This window comes from Lepisosteus platostomus, chromosome 6, assembly GCF_059453375.1.
Source record: "Lepisosteus platostomus isolate fLepPlt1 chromosome 6, fLepPlt1.hap1, whole genome shotgun sequence".
NCBI lineage: Eukaryota > Metazoa > Chordata > Actinopteri > Semionotiformes > Lepisosteidae > Lepisosteus > Lepisosteus platostomus.
In genome coordinates, this window is record NC_142616.1 from 58,913,893 (window position 1) to 58,940,616 (window position 26,724).

The following is a 26,724-nucleotide window of genomic DNA, read 5'->3' on the forward strand; positions in this document are numbered from 1 at the left end:
TGTTTGTTTCACAGATTATTACTTTTACACTGAAAAAAAAAACTTTCTATTGCTTTATGAGATTATTTTCTTTGTCTGCAAAATCAAGGAAAGACACTAGGACTGCATTAGCTAGGCATATTTAAATGCAAATATTCTTTGTCTCCTACAGATCGATATGTTTTTTGGGAAGTAAAATTGTATAAATTGCTTATTGTGGCTATATGATGGAAAATGCACAAATAGTTATGTTACATGCACATGATCTGAATAAATATAAACATGATAAAGTACAAAAACAATATAAAATATGACGCAATATGTTTTCATATATATCGTTGTTTTATTCTAACAGGAAAGCCAGATATTAAGTAGACATTTTTGTCTTCAGCTTTTGTCTTGTTCTCAACAAGTCTAACAGATTGTATCATGTTTTCTGGTACAGTGCATTTCAGTGTGTTTTTTTATATGAGCACTTAGCCACTTCATGTAAAATTAACCTCAGCAGGGTGAAAAGGTAAAATAATATATTATAAAGTTTAAATTTCAAACAGTTGCTTGGTTCTTGTGGTTTAGTATTTAGTTTCACCTTGTTCGCTTGATTTAGTCTACAGTATTTTGTTTTACTTCTTCATAAATCCTTCATTTCATCATACTGCAGCTCAGTACGGTGTATTTCAGGGAGAATGTTAGTTCCATTATCTAGGTTGTTAAGTGTTGATGGGAGAGATGGAGAAGGAACACTGAGAAATGTAAAAATCTCATACCATTGCAAAGATCTGATAACTAAACTCTTGGAGAAAAATCTCAAAATGCTTTGGGAGAAATTTGAGGGTTGGATATTGAATGAAGAGCTCTAATTTAAATAGAACGTTCATATTGCAAAATATACTGTAACTTTGCATTCCTTTCTTTTTTTTACATCGTGCAGTATAGTCCTGATATACAGTAGCTGAGTTGAAATGATCATTTATTGAGGTGCCAGCTGATACAGTCATATAAATGAATAAATATGTGCTTTAAATGGTAAGCCGCTTAATTCCCAATCTTTCTGTTTTTATCCTCCTACAGATCCCTCAGATCAGTTACGCTTCCACAGCTCCAGAACTGAGTGATGATCGTCGTTACGATTTTTTCTCCCGTGTTGTCCCTCCGGATTCCTTCCAAGCCCAGGCAATGGTGGATATTGTGAAGGCCATGGGGTGGAATTATGTCTCCACGGTGGCTTCAGAAGGCAGCTATGGGGAAAAAGGAGTAGAAGCATTCATCCAGATTTCTCGAGAAGCAGGTACTGTACAGTATGGCAAATGAGCAAAATTGTTCAGAACCTCATTTCCACAGGTATTCAGAATGGAGTGCATTAGAATTCATGAAGTCTTTTTATAAACTGTGAAGAACAGAAAACGTATGAATGCAAAACATTTTAAATAATGAAGTTAAAGGTATCCAGCTTGACAGTATTAAAGTGAATTCGTTACAGTGCTGTAATTAACGATTTAATAAGAAAAATGTTAATGGATTCTGAAGTGAAACATTACACTGTTGGTTTGACTAAAAAAACGGACCTATACGAAATATACATGTAAAAGCTTATTCCATACTGAAAAGAGAAGAAAAGAAACACAACGTTTCAGCTGTGGAGCCTTCTTCTTTTGTTGTTGTATTAAACAATAACAGCGGTAAGGTATTAATTACAGTAAGTAAAAAACATGAAATTTACATGAATTTACAAATTCATCCTAAATTCAGGTGTTTTACTGATAATTGTTCAAAAGGTTTTACTATTTCTAGATGGTTCTTGATGTTAATATAGTAGAAAACAGACTGTTTAAACTAGCATAATAAGTATATCTTATATTTTTAATCTTTCTCCCCTTCAAACAGAGTGTGAGCACTTTTTCACAATTAATATAAAATATGTATCCATCTGTAGGTTCTGAATTCCTCTATATGAACCATTGCTAATTCTGGGCACTGAATTCTATTTTTGTGTGCTAAAGGAAATTATTGTACTAATAGCTTTATAAGTAGTCTAAATTCTCCTTTAAGCACAGTTCAAAGTATGACTTTGACATGCACCTCTCAGTATTTTTCAAGATCAAAATTATTCTGTTGTGACCTTTTGTGATCAAACAGTGGTAGGCACGGTTTCAACTTTTGAGGTTTTGTTTTCTGAAATCAGATGTTTTAGTGTTGTAGGTAGTGTAGTAGTGTTACCTGAGCTAAAATTATAAAATGCCCCAAAAAATGAAAAGTAACCAATGTCTAGAAGGACGTCTACTGTTCATAGCCATCCTCTTTTGAAGGCGCTGTTTGACACTCTTTCTCAGCCCTGTTGATGCAATGTAGTAGTTCAAGTAATAGGTTTATTCCATGCTGAAAAAAAGAAGAAGAAAGAAAAACAAAGTTTCTGCCATGGAGCCTTCTTCAGGTGTGTAGCTGCGTCAGCATGTGTAGGCTGCAAAGGAACAAGTAATACGTTTATTCCATGCTGAAAAGAGAAGAAAGAAAACACAACGTTTCGGCTGTGGAGCCTTCATCACGTGTGAGAAAGACAGGGCAGTGAGCAAAGGTAATGTAGTGGGAGAACAAAAGCTGGGAGAGAGGAAGAGTGACGGGTGGGAGCAGGGGACAGAAAGAGAGGCCAATCAGGAGGTGTGAAGTCAGGATAGGTGAAGAGAGGTGTGAAATGAAACCTACAATGAATAGAGAGTATTTAGAAGAAAAGTAGTCTGTCATTAAGAGAAGGGGGAAGGTGTGATCCTAACTGCATGATAATTTTAGTTTCTGTAGTCTTATGGTAATACTGTATGTCCAGACCCAGGCAGTATACAGGATAGGTTCAAACTTTTGTTTTTCCTCCTTGCTTTAAGAATTCAGCAGAAGCTTGTTTCTCTCTCTCATCCCCTATCTTCTGATTTGTCATATTCACTAATATTACTCAAGATATTACATGGCACTATTCTTTCCTCCCATTGCATTTGTTTATAAAGCTGTCAGGCATGTCAGTGATTAAATCCATAATTTGTCTACTTGATTACCCTCCTTGTGATTGAAGTTCTCTCTCTTATTGTCTCTCAGTTAATTTTGCATGAAGAGATTTGTGGTGCTATTTTGCAGTGTGCTCCTATGAATGGAATTAAGTAATGATGAAAATGATATGAATTATGGATTATGAGTGCAGTTAAAGCCTGAGGAGTTTTGCTTATTCTGTCCTGATCACACTTGGTTCCTGCATCATTCTAAGACACGTGGGGGGTGGTCATTATAGAATGTTGTTGTTATGATGCATAGAGATTTCCAAAAGAGAACATATTATTTTTATTATAAAATGCTTCATATTTTTGTCTAGGAATATAAATACAAAATGTTCATGTACAAAACCTGCATTACCTACTGGAATAGCTGGAGAGAAGTTTACAGAAAATAAATTGCTGTGTGTACTTTACTTTAACCTGAACATTGTACTGCCACAATTGCATTAAAAGTGCATAAAGGTGAATGAGACATTAAATTTGCGTTTATAGATATTATGTATGATAGTCAATAAGCAGAGTGAGATTTGTTATTGACTACAGACCTACTTAGATTTTATAATCCATAATGGAGACACAGGAAAAGCTCCTTTGGGCTGTTGTTGAACCGCAAGCAAAAACATAATGAGAATACCCTTTAACAGCTGTATGATTACAGAACACTTTTACTCTTTGTCAGGATATTTATGAAGTGCTTAGAAAATGAGGATGGGTTCATTTTGTGATATCTTTGGAAAAATAAACAACTGTCACAAGTTGATAAAGAATGTAAGGAAAAAAACACAATTGCCACCCAGATTATCACCCAGATGCTTACAAGGCTCACTAAGACTCTATCTTTGCTGGCACAGCATCATAAGCAACCTGCTAGAGATTAGTGTATTTAAATATAAAGTTGGAAGTTAAAAACAGAGAAATACACAGTATACTGTACTGCTGGTTATATACAGAATATTTATTATTAGTTAAATGTTATGTATTTATGAACATTTAACTAGCATGGTCTACTGAACACATAACATATTAGGTGTTTTAGATGCCAAATATTACAATGTGAAATTATTATTATTTTTTAATATTAAAACATTTTTTGGTCATCATCTTCCATTAAACTTTTATTGTCTTTGAGTGTCTTAAGTCGAAGCATGTCTTAAGTCGCATATCAACTGTCTTTTAAATTGTTGTCACACTATACACACCACACCATTGTCGAATTGGCTCTAAAACAGTGGGGTCTTATTTCACTGGCAAAGCCTCTCACAAAGAAAATGAAAATTATGCATTTTGTATGGTATGATAGCGTATCCTACGACAGTGGGTCCTGTCACCCATTCCAAATCCATTTACTATATGTTACTTTGTGTCAATGATAACCTCAAATCAGAGTCACTGAGACATCCACAGACCATCTGCCATTCACTGAGAAATTGCAGATGTTCCTTTTTCCAATTTATGTGCAGCATCTTTGTATCTGGGTTGGCTTCAACTAGCCTTAGTAACAAGTAATAAAAAAAAAGAAAGTTAATGACATCCCACGGGCAGCCATTTCAAGTCCAATATTCATTAATATTTCATCAACACATCTTTATATGTATTCTAATTACTCATTAAAACTTAAAGGACAAGGATTGTCCGTATTGAAGCATTTGGAGTAGAGCAGCTTTTAAGATAGTCACCAGTAATGTTTAAAGGGCATACTGATACAGGATCAAGGGCAAAGTGAGTAGCAGATCAAGCTGCAGTTCTGTCTTGGTTACAGTTACAACTGTAGTTACAAATGTATGTGATATCCAACTGCATGGCAAGTCATGGCCATTCTCCAATTAAGAAATCTTTAATTCATGTGATGCAAGTAAATGTATTTTTATTCTAGATCAACATATGCCACACTATAGTACATACTGTACCTTAATTATTGTACAGTATATACTGTACCCTATTACAGCACATCTTTACAGTGAGAAATTAATTATGTAATGTGCCCTAATATGCAGATCACATACCTGTATGACTTGAAATGTCCTATCATTTGACTGTTATTTGATTGACCTCTGCGATTAGTTCAACTTTTTTCCATTGCATAGCTTGAATAAATGACTACACTTTCCTTGCTACTACTGTATGCATAACGCAAAGAATACTGTATGTGCAACATCAAGTTTTTCTTTCTGTCCTTTGTCCTGTATTACATTATGTGCGGGTCATGCAACATGTACTGTAAGTGTGCCTCATGTTTATAGATATTTTTTATTGTTAATAAAATCATTTGGAAACTTCAAGATAAATTACTGTAAGAACATAATAAAGATTTCAAATGAGAGCAGGACTTATTTAGCTTGTTTGGCTGCTAGCAACTGTTTGTTTAAAGGAGTTCATCCAGACTTGTTTTTAAAAACAAGGTATTAGCTTAAATAACATGGTTGGTTAGCTTTCTCCAGATTCCAACGACCATTTTTGTCAAACAGTAATATAGTTTGCCATGTAGTTTCTTTTTCTGTAGTTTGTGTTTTGCTCTTGATTCTACAGTAGTGTTCTCTGTTCAAGGCTGTAAACATTACAATTATTTTAGCATTTCAGTGTAGGTACAGTAGGTTGTTCATCTTTGGACTGATTCCAGAGTAGCAATATTTTTTTGAAACTGATGATCAAAACTGCTAGTAATATTCACAATTCAGTCTTATTATAAACTTTCATGATAGAGAAGTAACATCCACAATAAAATATTAAAGTGGCAATTATTTATATAAAGTAAAATTTAGCTTATGCAGTCAAAGCAGTCCAAAGTTTATTTTGCTTCTCTAAATAGCAATTAAGATGGTTTTGTTTCATCACCAGGAGTTACACCCCTAATTACGAAATCATTGCTTTTAAAGTATTTAAACATTGCTTCATGTTGCACGTTGAAACCATTTTTTATTTTTTAAATAAATGTTTTAATAAAAATTAATCAAACCCTCATTATTATTTCAGATTCATTTCAATGCACTGTTAATGACTTTTTAATTATTCCACATTTTACGATTGTTTTCATTGGATTGGATCTTTACAGAAGTGCATTCAAACTCAGAAACATAGTTCTTTAATTGTATTCATATTGCTTAGTAGTCTAATGCATGCAAAATGAATGAAGCACTCAAATTAGTAAAATTGTATTGTCAAGTAAAAAGCAAATATGAATTTAGGCTTTTATGTGAGCACAGTGAGAATGGTGTTGATGGCATTTTGGAAACCTTCTGTAATTTGTCATTAAACCAAATTAGGTACAGTACATAACCTCCATATTGCATTTCATATTTTTTTTCTTTTGACACCCAGTGTAGAAACAGTATTTAAAGATGCAACCTGACATGTTTTAGGTGATTAATATGGTGTTTGTGGTAGAATATCACTTTTCTGTAGAAATAGGCTAAAAAGCAACTTGGCAAAAATGTAAAAAATACTTTAAACTGTACGACAATCACAACACATCCAGTCCAAACTGAGAGTCAGAGAACTGTTTTCACAAATTAAAGTGCGAAAGAACATTAGGCCGAATGAAAGCTATCTGTTCTCTCTATATTACATCATTAATCAATCAAGATATCTTGCTGACTGCACATTTATACCCTCCTTGATTACATCATCAATCACAGGAGACACTGTTTTTCAATCCTTACTTTGGATTGTCTCATCTCACCAGAAAACAACTATTTTGTCTTTTTTAGTCCTCTTCTAAAATAGTTTACTGCTCTTTTTAATAAAGCAGCAGCAATCCTAAAAGAGTGAAGCAAAGAAGACTGTTTTACATTTATTCCGAAAGACATTTTCACAGTGCAAAATTATCCAAAATAGAATGTATTGCTATTTAAGACCTCCTGAAATTCCCTAGAACTATCGAAAGATGTGTATTTTATTTTCAACCAGCTGTTATGTTATTAACATAAACATGACATTAAAGCTTTTGATGTAGATACTCTGTCTTAGATGATGTGGGTTTCAGATTGAAAAAATATTTTATGACAGGCCAATGTGAAAGTCTATTTTAGATGGACATTCCTCACAGTCTTCTACTGTATGTAAAAATACATATTGTACAAATGACAAATGGCAAGAAATTAAGCCCCAATGACCAACTTGCATCTTCCAGTGTCAGAAATTAGAACTTTGATGATAACATGTTTATCACTGATATAACTCATATTTTAATAATGAAAGACCTGGAAATATTATCAACACATGGTACTGAATGTAAAGGCTGTCCAGCCTTTGTAAATGGAGTGCCTGTACCTGTATCTGTGTATATGAAAAGCCCTAATTAGCCATGGCAGTGAAGGATAAAATGAAAATAAAAATGCTACTTGCCTATCAGCATTTTTTCACTTCGCCAATTATAACTTTTCTCCCTATTTTAATGTTTAAGCCTTTAATATATGGGAATGATAACAGTGAGATAGGAATTCCATGGCATCTGACAGGCTATTCAAAGAAAAGTAGAATCACAAGTGTATTATTTGGCTGTACAGTACATCAGTAGGAGACAGAAGAGCATAATTTTAACATTGATAGAGACATTTGTAAGATGATAATTAACATTTAATTGTTTATGATACTTTAATCTTTTAAGATGAATTTATTTTGTTTGCATTTCAGAAAGAGGACGCAGGCCCAAGCCAGAATAAGTAACACTTTTGTTTAAATTCTATAAACTATAGAAAAATTTATGCTACACAGAAAATGTTAAAATGCTAACATTTGGTGCCTGGTTGTCAGCAGGAGGCAATATGAACTTTTGTGCTTATGAAGGAGAAAAAGTGTTCATAGAGTCTCCCCCAAGGCCCAGAGTTGATGCCCTCTGGCTATAGTCTTGTCTTCCTATGTTAACTTTGTCTTCTCTGTCTTGCCTGAGGCACAGGTGGGTTTGTTAACCCCAGCTGATGTGATCCAAGCCCACCAATCAAATCTTGACACTACCACGATGTATTAGGTGACATGTACACATTTTAGGTCCTGAAAGCTCACACACTGGATTGGAACACATAAGAAACAAATTAATGGGAAAATACTGTAGAGAAAAGAATCACCTTTGGCATCATGAATCATGAATTATAAAAGATATACAATTAAAATATAAGGAGTCAAAAACATGTCACCATGTAATAGGATATAGAAAAATAATAATGTCTTAGAAAAAAACAGTATATGATAGATAAGAAAGATAGACTGTACAGAAGTGAAAAGGGAATAATAGTAAAACATTTTACAACACAGTACATACAGTAGATGGTAACAGATGGTAACAGCTTCAGAGAATAAATGTACTTCACTAGGGCTGAGATATGGTCACTGCTATTGTGGTCCTGGTTTTACTCTTCATGCATAGAAAGGAATCCTCAGGAACAAATCTAACCAATAAGAAGCACAGCAAAAATAAGCATTAAGGCTCAGTATAATAAATGAAGACACACTTGTTAGCAACTGACTTGTGTACAAAATCCACTGAGCCTCAATTTGGGAGATAAAGCTTATTAAAACTCTCAAGAGATGCAAGCTTTTAGGCTTGCCTTCTCTCTAGGTGATAAACGTTACAAGCCCATTATCTGTCCCCTTGAGAAGGAATCTGTCATAATAGAGCTACATTTTGGGGGGTTTCTGAACACGTTTGAGCAAGTATTAATTCCCTACCTAAGTTCCTTGTTGCCTTTTAAACTGCATAGAAATTATTAAATAGGTAGATTGATAAATCACAAAATATAACATACAATCTAATTAGGTAGCTGCTTCAGGGAACATGTAAAACTATTTTTTATCCATTAATATATTATAAATCTATTATTTTGTACAGTATCCAATACATATTACTATATATATTTACATTATATAAAAATATATACATTATTCTTTATTAAGAGAGCTTGATTCCATATTAAAGAGCTGAAACAAAAAACAACACTTGAAAACTTATTTACCACATTAAATGTTCTTTAAACAATCTGCGTCCTTTCTGTGAAATCATATCTTTTTTGTTAATGGCTGCAAACTAGATGGAGAAAACCTCTTGGTTCAGTTTTTTTGTTTTGTGTTTTTTTCCCTTTGTGTCATATTCCTGCAACAAAGTTACAGTAAATCTTCTTGTTCTTAAGACTCACATTTTTGTAAGGATTAATGTTAAGGAAACTGCCTTAAATGAAAGCAAAACTGGAGCAAATAGGATAAGTGAGGATTCTGGGATAACAAACTAGCAATTGTTCTTCTTTTCTCTGGGGAAATTATTTATATTGTCTGAATTTCAAAATACAGTAAATTTTAAAAAATATTTCTGTTTTCCATAGTACTTACAGGTGCGAAAATTGCTATTTTTCTTTTTGTTCATATTGATCTCCATTTTTTAGCAAATGATTGCACTCAAACAAAAAAAACGAAACCTAGAAAATGTTCAGTTAAATATTTTTCTCTCCTTTCTTCATCTTTGGCTCCTCCTCATCAAATCTGTCTCTGGTCAAATATACCTTGTAGAAAACGTTATGCGCATTTCCAATCTGGAAGAAAGATGCCTATGTAGTGCACTGATAAACAGTCACTGCGCAGTATTTCAGAATATACAGTACTAATTCTGAGACTATAACAGTTTTATTAGCTTTTAGCAAAATGAAGGTGGAAGTTGGAAAGTTTCATGGTTGTTTGTGTAACGGACACGGACTGGAATCCGTGTCAGATCTTATAGAAGACCCTATGCGATGCGGTAAGAGCTGGAGAAAACAGGAGGCATGGTAAAAAGGAACACACAGGGGTTTAATAGTGCACAAAATAATAGTGACAGTCTGTGAGACAGTGTACGGGGAAGACAAAACGGCATCCAAATCCAAACGGGTCCAAGGGCAGGTCAAAGCACAGTCCGAAAGTCCATAAACTGGAAATCCATCCTGGGACGCGACAAAGTTAAAATCCCCGGGAGGGGGGAGCACACGGACAAACGAAACATGGAGGTCCAAGGGTGACGGGCTCAGGAAGCGGGAGGTGTCGGGGATGAGGCCTATGCCCTCAGGAGACGGACGTAGGGTTTCCTGGTGCTAGGCGGGCCTCGCGACATCTTACCCTAATGATGAGCCCCGAGGACTGGAGGAGCTGGTCTTTAAATAATAACACTAAAAGGGTACACCTGGAGAGCTAAATGACACGAACAATAATGAGAGCAGTGGAGCGCCCTCTAGGGAGGGATGTCGGGCGTGACAGTTTGCCTTAGAACATGTTGATGGGGTAGACGTTTATTACAAGTGATTCACGGTGTAGAATGTAGTGGAGGTAGCTCTCTGTCTTTTTCGAAGATCTAGTTAAATTTGGAAGGATGTTATTAAATTGTCCAATTGTTCTTCTCTTACAGTGCATCGCACTCACCAGCTCAGCATAGGTTTTCACATACTGTATGGTGACGTCTCTTCTAATCCATTATTCATTACCTTTAATAAAGTGTATGCAGCATTAGTGGTTGTACTGTGCTAACATTACTGACTAAGAATGCAGTGCATTTAATGGATTTTTCACATCAAGACAACTCACACTTGGTTAGTGTAATAATAATTAATAATAATTCCTTACCCTTATATATCTGGACACTCCACTCAAAGCACTTTACAGGTAATGGGGACACCCTTCCACCACTACCAAAGTGCAGCATCCACCTGGATAATGCGACTGCAGCCAAAGCGCACCAGTATGTTTACTACACACCAGATATCAAATGGGGAGGAGAACAGACCAATTCAAAGATGGGGAGTATAAGGAGGCCACGATTGTTAAAGGCCAGGGGGAAGTTTGGCCAGGACACCGGGGTTAACACCCCTACCACTACAACCAGGGAGTGTCAGGGCCTTGGTTTTACATCTCATCCAAAATATGGAACCTTTTTCACAGTGCAGTGTCCCCATCACTATACTAGGGCATTTTGACACACATACCACAGGATGAGCACCCCCTACTGGCCCCACTAACACCTCTTCCAGTAGCAACCTTAGCTTTCCGCAGTAGTTTCCTATTCAGGTACTGGCCAGGCTTACACCTGCTTAACTTCAGTAAGTTGTCAGTTGTGAATTACAGGGTGATATACAGTAGCTGCTGGTGTAGCATTAGACTACTGTTTATTTTATTGAACCATACTGAAGAGATGTTTGAATGGGGTCTATACCTATGGAAGGTACTGTACAGTATAGTGCTCAACCCATTTATCAAATCACATACTGCATGATTAAAGGTCTCATTGTTAATTTCCTTTGCTTTAATTGCTATCATGCCTTTAAAACAGGAATCTCTCTTCCTCTTGACCCCATTGCTGGGAGGTGCTCATTCCAGCTGAGCTATCTGTTAAGACTCTAATTGATCTGATAATGTGCTTAATTAATGCTTGTAATCTTTTTCCAATGGCTAACAAGTTGCATCTTTAAAATTATCTGTAAAATTGAAAAGTTAAAAATCTCCAACAATTTAAGAGCTGAAAACAAGATAAAAATTCTAATTAATGAATCGTGGAGTTCAGGTAAGGGTTTAATTAAGTAATGAAGAGATTTCCAAGATCAGGACTGGGAAGCCCTCCCTTAACCCAATTGAAAGATGATGGATCCAATTACAGTATATTAACATCCACGCATTTTCTAAACTGCTTTATCTAGTACAGGGCTGCAGGGGGAAATGAAGCCTAACCCACCAAAATAATGGTCACATCGCAGGATACACCCGGGATGAGAGGTCAGTCCATTGCAGGGCACACACAGATACAAACATGCACACACTCACATCAGGGCCAATTTTCAAGAAGCCAATTAACCTACCATCATGTTTTGTTAACTTATACAGTACCATACATAATAAATAAGTTTATTGAAACCCATGTGAACACAAGGAGAACTTACGAACTCTATTTTGACCATACTGTACCTTCCAAAATGTATAGAGAGAAAGTAATTAATATTATAAGTGGAATGAGATTAGAACTTTGCAGTGGTGTCAAAGCACAATAACAATACAGTAAATCTAATAACAACAAATCCAATAGATTTTTTCCCAGGCTGTTTTGTTAACTTATACAGTACCATACATAATAAATAAGTTTATTGAATGTTTTCGGTTATAGAAAACAGGAAATTGATGTCTCAGATGACATGTTATTGCTGCTGCTTCATACTGGCCTCAGAAACCTGTCTGTCTGGAATTTGCATGTTTATCCTGCATTTGTTTGTTTTTTTCCAGATGCTCAAATTTCTTTCCATCTCCCAATGAATGATATTACAGTTAGGTTTGATTGGCTTTTGTAAATAATTCCCTTTTCCATAGTTCTGTGATGGATTGGCATTGGTTCAGACTGAGTACCAACTGGTCTCTGTACTTTTGCCTTTTGCAATGTGCTTCCAAAGTAAACTTTGTCTCACTAGAATAAATACTGTACAGTAGCTTCTTAATTATGCATAGCTATACCCAATGAAGATGCATAAAAGTAACAACTTCTTTTTTAGGGTTTTTAAACTTAAGTAGTATTTGCAGGTGTTGTTTTGGACCACATCTAGACAAAGCAAAATATAAAACAGGAGGTTTTCAAATGCTTCCATATAGAAGTAGTTTATATTTGACATAACAGAATACAACCCAGAGCTACTGTAAATAATATAATTGACATGATCTTGATGCCTCTGATAGATCAAGTTTCTAACTATCAAGTTACACCCATCATCCAGGTGGGGCTGCACACTCAGTGGAGGGGGTTCCAACTACCTGTAAAGCACTTTGAGTGGAGTATGAAGGAATTATTTCTAATTATTATTATTCTATGCCTAAGATTTGGATATCTAGAAGGACCAAATGGTCTACTCTTTTTTGTAACCATTTTTATTTTCTTATGAGTTCTGGACCAATATCAGTTCCACCACCCTTATTTTTATCGTTTTGTCAAAACACAGCTCAAGAGTAATTTATTTCTTTTCAAGACATTTTCTTGCCATTGGAAAAAATAATAAGATAACATAATAGCTCTGAACTGCTTCATTTTGATAAAATGGAACCCATGTATCTCTTTCTAAGAACTATGATTTATTGTCTAAATAAATCTAAAAAAGGCCATATACAGTATATTTCACTAATTTGATTTCTGTGTCTTTTTATGTGGTTTTCTGAAGAGGTAATACATTTTCCCAGAACAAGGCAAGGGAGCTCTTTCATGAAATCTGACCCATCTGACCCTTTTCAGGAATAATTCAACCCAAGGAAAGAACTAAAAAGGAGTGGCAGAATTTTCCAATAGACTTTACTAGATTGATGGCATGCTAAAACATACAGATAACATGAGTCACATATTGATCTTTACTTTGTTTAACATAGGTAAAACAAGCAAGACTGGTAATAAAGATGCTCTTGTTTGGAAAAATTACATTATATATGCCTGGCTAATCAATAATGCAGGTTAAAGGTCATATATTTGCTATTTAATTCTTAATTGAAATTCCTGCACTGAACACTTAAGAGGGGGGAAGGTGTCAGAAATGCACAGTACTGTTTTTTGAAGAGCACCCCTTCTCTAGATAAATATTAATAGATTTATTGCTTTATCAGACCAACACCTAGAAGGTTTTCAAATCTCAGGTCTTTATGTCTACAGTCAAGAACAAGGAACAAAAGCACAAGGCCAGTTGTTTTGCAGACAGCCTTCTCAATTTATTGTTGCTCACAATAACACTCTGAAGAATCCTGCAGTCTTCTCTGGAGTGTCTTTAATAATTTATTTTGCTTGCATACATTTGTTGCAGAGCTCAGCTATGCTCTGGCTATGCAGATACTCCACAACCTAGCAGCAGGAAATTGCACTTAACACATATCCGTGAATATCTGAATCTTTGTTTTTAAAGTACCCATTTAGAATTAAAAAAGAAACCCAGTACCTAAAGAATATTCTTTAATAATAATAATCTTTGAGCAGACAAATCTCTAAACTGTTTTTATACAGGTATGTACCCTGCTTTAAATTTGTAAAATAAATTGAGTGTAGCAAGTCCAACTAGAATAAAATAAATACATAAAATCAACCAGAAAAGCTTATTAGTGTATTTATTTTAAAACCTGCATAATTAGTGAAAATATACTGTATTTATGATAAATATATTGCATAATTGGTGAGTATGTACTGTATATCTGAATACTGAATATGTAAAGTATAATAGATTGTTGAATTGAAAGCTTTTGTTTATCTTTAAATTTAAGAGACATTCTTGGGCAATATCAACGTTTTTAATGATGAGGGAGTTAGAATGAGAATAACGTACTGCTGGATAAAAGATCTGTTCACAAATTGAACAAAATGTTAAACCTTTTTCAGTCTGGCCTTCATGTACAGTAATATTTAATGTTTTTGACTACTGTATGTTCATCTTAATGTTATACAACCTCACACTATTTATGTATTGTATTAGTGAATGCAGCACAGATTTATTATTCTGTCTGTAGGTGTATGAGTTCAATAGAGAACTATTGAAAATTATTTTTACGAGTGAAAGGCTTAAAATAATGTGATGTGTGATGATAAAATAATGTGATGATAAAAACAATATTGCTCACAGTAATGACAATAGTGATTAAAATGTTAATAATAAGGGTATTAGTAGTAGTGATCCTAACAATGAAAATGTATTGCAGTATTCTTAATAGCAGTTGACATTTGGAAGTTTTGTTGGTTGTGCTATTGGCTAGTGATGTTTATTAATTTTATTAATCAGTGACTGATTTGCAACTGTATAGGTCAGACTAATTGAGAGAAAAAAGAAAAGATGAATAAAAATGTCATAGTATAGGTTCTGGTAGCAAAACAAGTTAATTATTTAAATGAGACCCACATCCTAATGTCTACATTTTTACAAACCTTATCGAAGTCTGGGAGGAAACTTAGCAAAGTTAAAGACTAATTTGCACTGATGTAAAATCTGAAAGTCATAACATGCTTTTAAAGTGAGGCAATAAAAATCATTTTTTTCCCAGATGACATAAAATGCAGGAAGCTGGAAAAATATACAGTTCATACAAACAGTATCAAACCAGTTCTTGCACGAGTAAAATATGATTATCTATATTTTATTTCATATGTTTGATCTTAATTTCAGTAATTAAAGAAAGGTTTACTCTGGAGATTGTAACTTTCCAGAAAACATTGAAAGATTTTTAATCTTCCTGACTTTTATGTTGTATCTAACTGCAGTTAGATCATAAAAGTCATTGTGCATGAAGTTGATTAAAATATGGAAGTTGTTATTGAGAAGGAAGTGTTGAAGAACTCATCAGCACAGTCACAAGAGTCACACCCAAGAACACATTACTCACATTTCTAAAAGCTATCTATTAAAATTCACCCACCAAATCTGTGGGCAGGCATCACATTTATCTGTGACAGAGAGAGTTGGATGCAGTGTCATGTGGAACTGCCAGAAATGAATTGCTTCACCTTTTATCAATGTCTTTGAATACTATCAAAACACAACCATGCAACTTTTGTCTTGATGGTTTTGCCTTCATGATTTTGATGTATTTTGCACAAAAGTGTGTGAAATATGAAATAAAAGTATGAAGATGACAGAACATGGATGACAAAAAAGCAAAAATACAGTAGAAGATATTAAAGGAACATCTGTGAAATCTTTGACTGTAAGTTGATCTTCAAAGCATTTCAGGCTCTTGAATGAACGATTTCTGAAAGTGCATAAAAAGCTCAATTTTCTACCCTTTCTGCTCCTTATCCTGGCTGAACTGTCCTGAGTCCTGCTGGTTTTTCTAGCCGATTTATGCAGTGAAGAGATAATGGATCACTCTAAAGTGTCCCCTGCTATGTACTAGTCTATAAACTTCCACTTCATCAACTTATAGTGCCTCATTACTCTAACTGCACAAGACAACCCTATAAAAATGTGTGCCACTGAAATTGATTAGCCTGTCACCTTTTTTAAGGACAGATCTATGAACCTTTAATGACGCTAATGCAAAATTTTGTGTTCGGAGACAGAAAGCAAACATGGTATCAGGTACAGTTTATTGTCAACGGGTTTAGTGGGATGGAGTGTGAGTTGTCAAGTGCTACTCAGGGTTTGGCTATCTTTCATTTACAAAACATCATTTTATTAATCAAATTACATAAACATATGCCATAACCAATTTGCAGTCTCTTACAATTTAAGTAATGCAGTACATTTGCGTACTTTTTAAAGCTTCGTATTAAAGACACACACTTTCCGACTTGAAAGTAAGAATATGTAGAAATACATTTTCTTCTTTCATACTGTATGTCAAAAGCAAATTATTGTAGCACTTCTGCAAATGGCTCACTTCACTATTAAATGTTTCATTGTCAAATGTGTTTATCATTTCGTGGTTTTTATTCTCATTCTTTATCTGTAATGTAGATTCAATTCCTTTTTTGTAGAGATTAACCCTGTCAAATGGTAATCCTAACTGCAGCGAGGAAGTTCTGTCAATCAGAAAATAACTTAAAAATTAACCCTTGCAACATTAAATATGCTTCAGGAAGTGTTTTCTTTAGGCTTAGTCTTAAAGGTAATTGTGGATATAGAGGCACATAATGTGTGCTGTATGTAAAATGTTAATTTGTTATTTGTCATACAAGTAATGTAATGTCAGCAGGTATGATGCAACCATCAGTTTTATGTGCATCATTTCCTATTGATATGAACCTCTTCAGGGAACTGTGTTTACAAGACAAAACTTTCATTTTTCACTTTCCTGTCAAATATTTCTCCTTTCAGCTGTAAAGAATTACAGAACAAGGCCTTTTTGACTGCTAGCTCTTAAATCTTTTCTCCTCTATCAAAGAAAACATTGGAAATTTGAGCAATATAAATATAACTTAGCTGGCAGAAATCAATTACTACTGTGTGAATTACAAAGTGAATAGATTGAAATACACTTGAATAAACCTTTCTTCATTAAAAGTTAAGCTGTTTTATAACTTAATTAAACAAAAAAAGTTTTTTTTTAATCATTCAGGGCTATCTGAGATAGTGTCAAAGCCTTGGTCAGACAAGCAGGATTTTAATCTGGGTAACAGAAAATATAGGGAAAATCCAGAGGCAAGTCTAGTGAACAGGAAGGGTCTAAACATGAAGGTCATGTTTTTTTATCATACTGAGGTGAAGATACTGTTTATTGTTCCATGTCTATGCTACAGATATAAAAAAAGTTGCAGTAAAGCAGATTCTTGCATTTGTACTTTAGGAACCATTTGGGCAGAGCTTTAAAACGATTTAAGTAATTCTTAAACACATGCAGAAAAATTGTTTACAATGTTGTGATTTATAGGTTTTTTTGCGTGGGGATGGATTTGCATAATTATTCAAAGCTGCTCCTCCAGAGTTCTGAGTGCAAATTGTTTAAAATATTCATTATGTTCTTATTTTCAAGAAGAATTCCTGTTTTGAATTTCATGACCAAACATCATAGGACAAAACGATCCATACTTAGCAGCACCACAAACACAACAAATTGAATGTGTGGTACAAAGAATTTATCACTCAGTTTCAGGAAATAACCCCCACAGCTTTATATATAAGATCTTGCATATTACATGAATCTAGGTCAGGTTTCTATATACTGAATACTGTATATAATTATGTATAGTTAATATAAAATAGAATTGCCTGTGGCTTATTTTTTATCACTTCATATACTGTCTAGATATTGTGCTTAGGGCTTTTCACAGGATACACTTGCCTGAAGTCACTCATTCTACCCCTATCAGAATTAGGTGTGAAGAGCCTTTAAAAACTAAAAACAAAAGCAAATACTGTACTCTAAGAGCCTTTGGTAATGCTGTCCTCTTACTTAGTGTTGTCATTATTGGTCATGACTGGTGGATATTCTCATTTACCACATTCTCTCTTCACAAAGAGGCTGGGATATGTGTTAGTGCTGAAATCACCAAGGTATAGCCAGCCTCTCATAGTGTATTAATGAATTTACTTAATCTATTTCATGGTAGATTGTGCAGCTTTTTCTTTAAGAAGTGATTTGGATTTTACAGATTGCCATTGCCTTGGATTTCACTGGTAAATGTGCAAACATTTATTAGAGATTTGCATTTCATTCCTCCTGCTCCATCTTGTAGAAATTAGATTCTGACCTTTCATTGTTCACATTAAATCCCAACGGCTATGTAGGAGTATATTTCAGCTATACCGCAGTGGACTCAAATAAGGAATGCTGAATAATAATTTTAAAGCATCTGAGGACGGGATGGGCCATGTAAAAACATTGCTTGAGGATGAGGAGCTGGTTAGGGTTGTGTTTTTAGTTGTTTTAGGAGAGGGTCATATAAGCAGTGCTGTTCTGAACCTCAGTTCAATTGCCTTGAGAAACTCTTCCTATGCTTAAAAAACAAATAAAAAAATAAACCGCCTTTAAAGATTCATAGCTGGATGTTTTTAATGCCAGCAGAACATATTCCTTAACAGTTAAAACACAACATTGCTAAGCAGTTACAAGTTTTGAGTTTGATCTCAGTCAGATACTGATTTTTGCTCATTATAGAGTATAGGAAGAAAAATAAAAATACAAAAATGACAGGTAAATGAGGCAGGTGTTAAGAAGATTTGTGAGACAAAAACTCATTCTGCCAGAAACCATTGTCTTAGTTGACAGGTTGTTTCTTGCTTCTTGTACTTTTCTAATGTATCCCTGAATTACGCAGAGATTTCAACCTTAACTCTATATGATCTGTTGAGCTTGCTAATGCCATAATACAAATCAAAAGAAAATAAGATTGTCTTAATGCTACTTAAATTAATTTGGGTTTCACAGAAAGATGAAATGGAACACCACTGAGTATATACTGAGCTTGTGTGCTCTGTGATTGATATTGGCACTGAGCCATACAGAATGCTTGTAAATTTATTGTTGGTGAAAGATGAGGGAGGAAGACACTCATCTGGCTATTTTCAGGCATGCATAGTGAGTTTAGATGTGATGTACTGTAACATAAGCAAGAAGGGCTCCTGCTCCAGATGGTCTTTTGTTTAAAGTTATATACAGTATATGAGAGTCTGTAATACCAATCATTGGTCAGTTCAGTATTGGGACCTTGTCTTTGCAAGTTGATTTCTTTTCATATTAAAAACAATGTTGATGTTAAGAATTTTGATAGGGATATAAGTATGGTTATTAGCTGACCCCAGGACAGTCTGGGACTAAGGCTGTGAAAAAGAAGAAGAAGATATAAGTATGGTTACTCTTAAAAACAACTTAAACTACAGTACCATCATACTTTTGATATGCCAAGAAACAAAATTGTATACATTGTAGAAAGGTTTTCAGTGGAAACATACTTCTAATGCAAAATATCCTTCATCTTATTGGTCTCCAATATCTTTGGTCACCTACAATGTCATAGGGCTCCCTGTAATTAACTTAGATGTTGTATTTTTGTCTCTTGTGCTAAAAGCTCTGTTACTTTTAAGTGTGATGAGCAATTTCTCATACTGGCTCTATTCCACCCAAAGTGACCAATTCAGCTAGTAATGTAAACTTCACTTAAATGTTATCCCTGTGCTTCAGGGTGACAGTGGTCTTTCCAATTCTTGGTCTGTTCTCATATCTTCTGACCTTATATTTTCTTTTTTTAAATAAAAAATAGACCTTCTTCTATCTTCATTCACACTGTATCCCATTATGTTTTTTTTTTTTATTTTGTTGGTCACAGCAATCTGTCTCTCCCTGTGCATGTTAAATTACCTATCACTGCTGTTGTTTCTCTGAATTGCAGGCCAATTTGTTCAAACTTTGGTAAGTGCAGAAGTACAATAAGAATGTTTAAAAAAACTCTTAAAAAAATCATTTAAAGGTTCATGTAGTGATAGAATTATTAGGAAGTGACTGCATCGTGATAGAATGTATGAAGGAATGTTTTAGTCTAGCTGAGTGGTTCACTGTATTCTAAATTAAATATGAGAATATAAGAAATATACTGTAGTAAGAATATATACAGTATATAAGAATATATTTCTTTCAACAAGATATCCTTACATTTTAAAGTTGACATTAAGTAGGGTGTGCTTTCTGTTTCCTGGTCTATTGCCATGTTTATTTGCTAGAGACCGTTTCATTTTAATTTATTTTGAACAAGTACAGTATGATTCTGGTTTGGAAGATGAATTTTAAGGTCATAAGAACATAGTTACAGAGAAGTAGAGGTAATTCATTCCATTTAGCCCATTTGATCCAATGTCATCATTGAGGCAGTTTTTGAAGAAAGCCAGGGTATTGGTTTCAACATCATGGCTGTGTAACATGTTCCATGCTTCCACAACTACTCTATTTCCATAAAGAAGCGCCACGTGAGTTTAAATGCTCTTCCATGTAGTTTCCATTTGTTTCCTCTGGCTCACTGTCACTGTTGATTGTGAAGAAGCCAAATATGTTGACTTTATTAATACCTTTGAGGGTTTTGATTACTTGTACTGTACAGTATGTACTGTAGCCTCATCTGTTCATGACTACAAATGTTAAATTCTATTAGCATATCAGTGTAGGGCATTCCTTTAACTTTCAGAATGCAACTGGTTGGACTGATTCCAGAGGAGCAATATTGTTATAACATTATGGCCAACATTGTATATAATATTTCAGGTGTGTAGCTGCGTCAGCATGCGTAGGCCGCAAAGGAACAAGTAAAGGTTAATTCCATGCTGAAAACTGAAGAAAGAAAACACAATGTTTCGGCTGTGGAGCCTTCTTTAGGTGTCTGCCGAGTGACAGGCCTCCCCACCCCTCCCCGGTGAACTCATAAAAAAGACCATTCATTGCAAGCAACAACTGCTGCACGCTGTATTGTTGTGCATTTGATAAATAAACTTTGAATATTGTGTAGCAGTAAGAAAACTGTTCTTAGTACTGCTAAGAAATTAATTTTGTCATAATAAATTCAACTATTAAATTGCAAGTCAGATACTCATACAGTATTCTGTCACAGCACACTGTGTCTCTAATAGTGTGTCTGTTAAGTATTAGGAATTTTATTTTTATTTAATCAATCAAGAAAGCAAGCATAATAGAAATACACAGAAACTGAAAAGTTATGACCTGATTATTGTTGCAGTAGTCAATAATGGACATTTCTAGACGCTGCTGTCAATATTCAGTAAATCAAATTATAAAATCGATTTATTTTTAACAAAACTTACAGAGAATAGGACTTGACAGTTCTGTTTATCACAGCTGTTATGTACTGTAACTCCCTATTTTCTTGTACAGGTACTGTTTAGGTAATTTAAAATGCATACAGCAGTATTACAGTACACACAGTATTATCTACTGTAGTTCTTCAATATCCAGAGTACAGTGTTGAGACTACTGTATATACAGTACGTAGGGTGTTCAGGGAGAGGTTTGTATTTTTCAGTTCTTGATGGAACTGAAGTCACACATGTTGAATGCTAATTCAATTGTAAGTGTCATCACAGTTGTGAATAGATTGCTTCTAGGAAAGAGTCCTTCTGTAAATCTAATACTGATAGACAATATTGTTGTTTAGCAAAGATGCAGAGAAAAGAGTGGACATTGGCAGGGAACAACTCAACATATTAAAGTAAATGTCACGCCTTTGTACAGATTTCAAGAACTCTAGTTTACAGGTACAGCAGGTTTTGCAGAAAGGATTATTTTTTAGTTACTTCTGTCTCTTCTGACTGATCTTTGGGAATATATTTCCATCCTTTTGAACTCTCAAGCAGAAACTTGACATTTATTCTTCTCAAAGACCAAAATACAGTATCCTGCACTTCTACCACCTGGCTCTATTGTATGTTTCAGAATAATATGTGCAGTTGTTGGTTATAAAAAGGAATGCAGCTTTATTTTCCAGTCTCAGCTGCTAGCAGGGGACAGTATTGACAAGTTTTAATTGCATGCAGAAGTGCTTGGGAAATCCCTGTGGGACTTCAACTTCTCTCTGTGCTTGGTGAAGCAGAGTGACAGGTCTCCTTTCACATACTGTATGTGGTGTGTCTAGGACTTGTTGTTTTCTGCTAGGCTGTGTGAAAGGAGAAAAAGGCAATAGATAACGGAAGCTTCTAGATTCCATTTCCACTCTCATAGACTGAACTGTTTTAATAAATCCTGGTTTATTTAACTAAGGAGGTTTAAAGTTTGACATTTCAAGCATAATATTAACAATTAGTCATTATTGCTGTCACTTTTAACCTTTATGTTTGAATGTGGAAAAAAAAATCATGACATTAAATCTTACAACATTTTAAAGACAGGTATCCACCAGGATCCAACCAGAATGATTTATTAAAGTTTGTGGAGCCCTGCTGGTTCTTCTATGTGGAATTTTAGATTTTTTTAAAAAAAATTGGATATTTGTAGGAATCCATTATAAACTTGACTCCTGCCGTCAGAACTGTTTTGTGGACTACTCCTGAATTAAATGCATTTTCATACACTATATGATGTAGTGTACAGTATGTTATACTGCATGTAGAAAGCTTTGGTTTAGGATGTTTTAAAACATACTCGAAGGGCTTTCTGAATAATAGAAGCACAGGTTAAACTTGTGTGATTATTTTTATGGAAGTACTAAACACTGAATAATGTAATTTACTCAGAACTACCAAGAATTGCTTCAGGCATTTTACTTACAGTATGAATCAGCTGTATTTTAGCACTTGGTTTTAAAAGTGTCTAAATCTCCTTTGACAGCTTTGCTGGATTGGGTTTTGTTCATGTACTATGAACGCAGGAGATTTAACCTTTCGCTTCATACGATTTGTTAAAATAGCAATTTTGTACATATAAATCTAAAATTTCTTGAAGCCCTCATTGCCACCACAAAATCAGAGGTTTTATCCCTGCAGTTTATGTCCTGGAAAGGCACTTACAGTATGTGCTACTGTTTGAAATACAAGAGACACAGTTCAATCCTGACTTGAAATTGAAAGAAAAAAATGGAAAAAAAAAACATTTTAACGAAAAAGGCTGCCGGAAGGATAGCAAAACTTGGTTTCTACAAGAGCTGTTTTTTACAATTCATCATGAGACAGTCTAGTTCCATAAAAATCTAAAGTCTTTTAAAAAACCTTTAAGCTAACTAATGAAGCTTCATTATGAGTATCAATGGGACTTTAAAGATAGGTAGATTGTGAACTCTTGGGATTTAATAGTTTGAACACTGGCATGTAGTAAAGGGAGATAACATTGATTGCTGGGAAAATTCTTACAGGTCAAACAAAGAATAAACACTTAACAGGGTACAATCAATGGGAGGAATCTAAGAGAGACATGGTATCCATTAAAGGCATAAAGAATCTACTCTTTTTAGTCATTTTCTTACTAAGTACACATCCTCTAAGACTTGCATGGTTTTTACTCCTCTGTCTGTTCACAATATCATTAGTGAAGCCTACTAACACCTCTACTAACATTTAATCTAAGAGATGCTCTCTGAGATCCTAGTCCGGATGTGTACAGAGGAAGCTACTGTAGTTAGTTGTGCTCATAAAGCTTTCAACCCACAAGGACTCTTAGCTACAATACAACAATGCCCAAAAATTACAACAGTGAAGAACTAAGGATGTGAATCCAGTCACCTAGGGGCTGGAACAAAGCATTACAGTCATTACCCATGGCTAAATTTGATTCAAGCAGTGTTTCTAATATGGGTTATGTATCTTTCCTGGCTTTTGTTATTTTAATGAATCGATATATTACAAAACAAATTGTAGGACACCATTTGGCACAGCAAACTACTGAGATCTGAAAGTGTTCTTCAACACCACAATCCAATGTTTAAGACTTTTTATTTGTTTAAAGCTGCCTGGCGATAGGAAGAATGGGATTTCTTCCATCAAAGCCCACTTTCTGTTGGGCTCAGTTCCCTTTTTTCTGTATTTCATTAAACCTGTGCTCCTGTTGACTCTTTCTGATGTCACCTACCAGCAAACAGAAATGACATTTGTTTGTCTGTGACTCACCCTGCAGTGGTGACTTGTGACATCTTCTCAGATCCCCTAGAGAAAAATGCCAGGTAATGACTTTTCGCTGTTGTGGACCTACAGACCTGTTTTCTACAGGGAGGTTTTACCATTTACTGAAAGAAAAAGTAGTTCTGAGTTTGAGTAAAATGAGCACTCACAGCAGGAAGAAAAATTAAAGCACATCAAATAGAAAAAGTTTTGTAGCATATTTCTTTAAGAAAGTCTTTATTGATTTAACTGGGTTCTGTGCCTGAACAACTGGCAGCAGATGTTTTTTATTTCATAACCCTGGCTATGTCAATTCAATTTTATATCTTAAATATTTATCTATTTTTTCAAGGCTCATGTCAATATTCATAGCCTCTATCCCAGTTTTTGCCATTTTCACTCACTCCTTTCAAGAACACACACATCAGCAAAAGAACATAAATGTGGATTATATTTTCCAATTTGGTGGTGCAAATCAACACTTGACTGAGAGACACACAGTAAATAAAAAAAAATATTCTATGAGATTCATTTTCTATTGTGTGATATTGGTGATGGAAGTATTTTGTATTGAATCAAAGTCATTATTGCAAATAACAACCATTACTTCGTATCAAGGTATAGAACCATAAGAAATAACACCAATTACAGGTCTTTTCTGTTATCTGAATGCATTATTTAAGGATATGCTTAATTAAACCACACATACAAACAACTGTATTGAAATTTAATAAATTCTGAACTGTTCCTTCTTATTTCAAAAAAAGGTTTTTAACTCTTGTTAGTGTTATATTGATGCTGATGGTTGTATTATTATTATTTTTGATGGACATGTTTAGAATTTCAGCCAACTTCAAAACTAAAGGATTCAAGTCCAATACTTAGTCTGATATCTGTTTTGTGAAACAGTCACATAGTCATTTATTTATTTGCTTAATCTATTTAAATGATTGGTTTCTTTTCAGTATACAGTATCTGTACATACAGTATAAGAATATCTGGTCCTGAGTTTTGGTGTTACAGAAAATATATTTGGTGAAATTGTGTAGAGATACACATGCTATGAAACAAATTGTTTATTAGTCATTTAAATATTGTTTACAACTTAAGTTCATTTTCTTTTTCTTATTCTTATTAATTTATTCTGCACTGCATTCTACTCAACATCTGTACATGGTGTTACTCTAGTAACGTGCATGTAGTCAGAAAATCAGACAAAAGAGAATCCTTACTTTCACTACATAGGCATAAAGCTTAGGAAACTATGACAATCATTATTGTCATTTACCTTTCCTAAAGTAAAAGATCAATACTTGTCTACATTTGAAAGTTATAGGAACCATTATTTTTTTGACACTTAAATGTACAAAAGAATTTACCAGTGGTGTCTAATGCCCTTTTCCTGGAGATGCTCCTTCAAATTTACTTTTGGCAGAGTTATATCAGTAATATACCTACTATTGGCAGAATGCCGACTGGTAGCTCAGCAGACAGCATCTACATTATCAGTAGGAAACATGATACTGCTGCTAGGTTCTTTAGATTTAATATCATTAAGAATATTGAACCATCCAACATTTTTTTTAACTTAGTCCATCTCTTTGCTTTTAGTCTTTTAGTAATGTTTGTTTTTTTAAGAACATACATATTGCTTTACCACAGGTACAGTATATACAGTACAAGAAAGAAAAGAAAAGTATTTAATCTTAAACTGTAATATTAAAATGGTACTCCTAAATACATTGCTGTTCTTTTTAGTTATATAGTATGCTTGCAAGAAGGCTTAAATTAGTTTAGGTTACCCCCACTCACCTTTTTGTTTTCAGCTACAGTGTCATTTGCCAACTTTTAAATGAATTTGAGCTCAGATTTGAATTATTGAATTACTGAGAGTGTTGTTGCAGGCTCAGAGAGCAGAAATGATGTGCAATAACTAAAGAACATTTTGGGACAGAATCATTTTCATTTTTGTAATTCATTCAAGATTGAAGTTCAACATTTGGAAAGGTAAACACATGGCACATGATCTCGAAACAATCTAAGAATGTAATTAATGGAAAATAAACTGAATTTATTTTATTCAAATTTACCATTTAAGGAAAATCTAATTAGTTTTTTAAGGAAACTTAATATGTTCTGCCTTAAGTAGGCTAATACATTTATGGAGTACTTACTGTGCTTAAGAATAAGTGCCCACCTTAGCCATCTCTTTCTGGGATGAAGTGATGTTAGTGGCAGTGGTCTTTAGATTTCCAAGAGCAAACCAAGTTTGACAAATGAAAACATGGAGGAAAATACTTAAATTGACAAGTACTGAGAAGAATTGTGCTGTTTGTTAGGTTGGAAAGCAAATACCTTGTTAGATGAGAGCTAATAATTTTCTGTATATCCTGGGAGGCAGATGGGAAAACACAGCAGGTGCAGAACTGCAGTGCTGTCGTAGGCCTTGTCAGGCAGCAGAACTGACTTCCCCAGATTGACTAACACTGCTGATTACTCATACCAGCCCACGCCTGTGTTTGCTTCTCTATTCTGATGGAAAACCTGACAGAAATTCAGTGCTGTGGAGTGTGCAAGCTGACGTTTTGTGTTAGATCTTGATATTGGAATATCATAAATAAAAATAAAGTAATGGAAAGGGAGAAATATTATAGGGTCAAGTATAACTATAGTGAACTGGGACTGATTTTGGGAGTGGTTGATTTTCTACTTTTAAAGCTGTAATTTCTTTACACTTTGAGGTG

At 34.4% G+C, this 26,724-nt stretch overlaps 1 protein-coding gene and 1 long non-coding RNA gene across 2 annotated transcripts in view; one reads left to right on the forward strand and one right to left on the reverse strand.

Moving 5' to 3' along the window:
• grm7 (glutamate metabotropic receptor 7) overlaps positions 1–26,724 on the forward strand; it is a 237,310-nt gene that overhangs the window by 78,302 nt on the left and 132,284 nt on the right. The window contains exon 2 of the mRNA XM_088636642.1: positions 1,051–1,267. Within this exon, the coding sequence (XP_088492768.1) occupies positions 1,051–1,267 (217 nt within the window). The remainder of the gene's footprint in view (positions 1–1,050; positions 1,268–26,724) is intronic.
• LOC148662016 (uncharacterized) lies at positions 1,048–26,441 on the reverse strand. Its single transcript, XR_015939653.1, has 2 exons — positions 26,336–26,441; positions 1,048–1,217 (listed from the first exon to the last, which is right to left on the reverse strand). It is a non-coding gene; the product is annotated as an uncharacterized LOC148662016 (long non-coding RNA).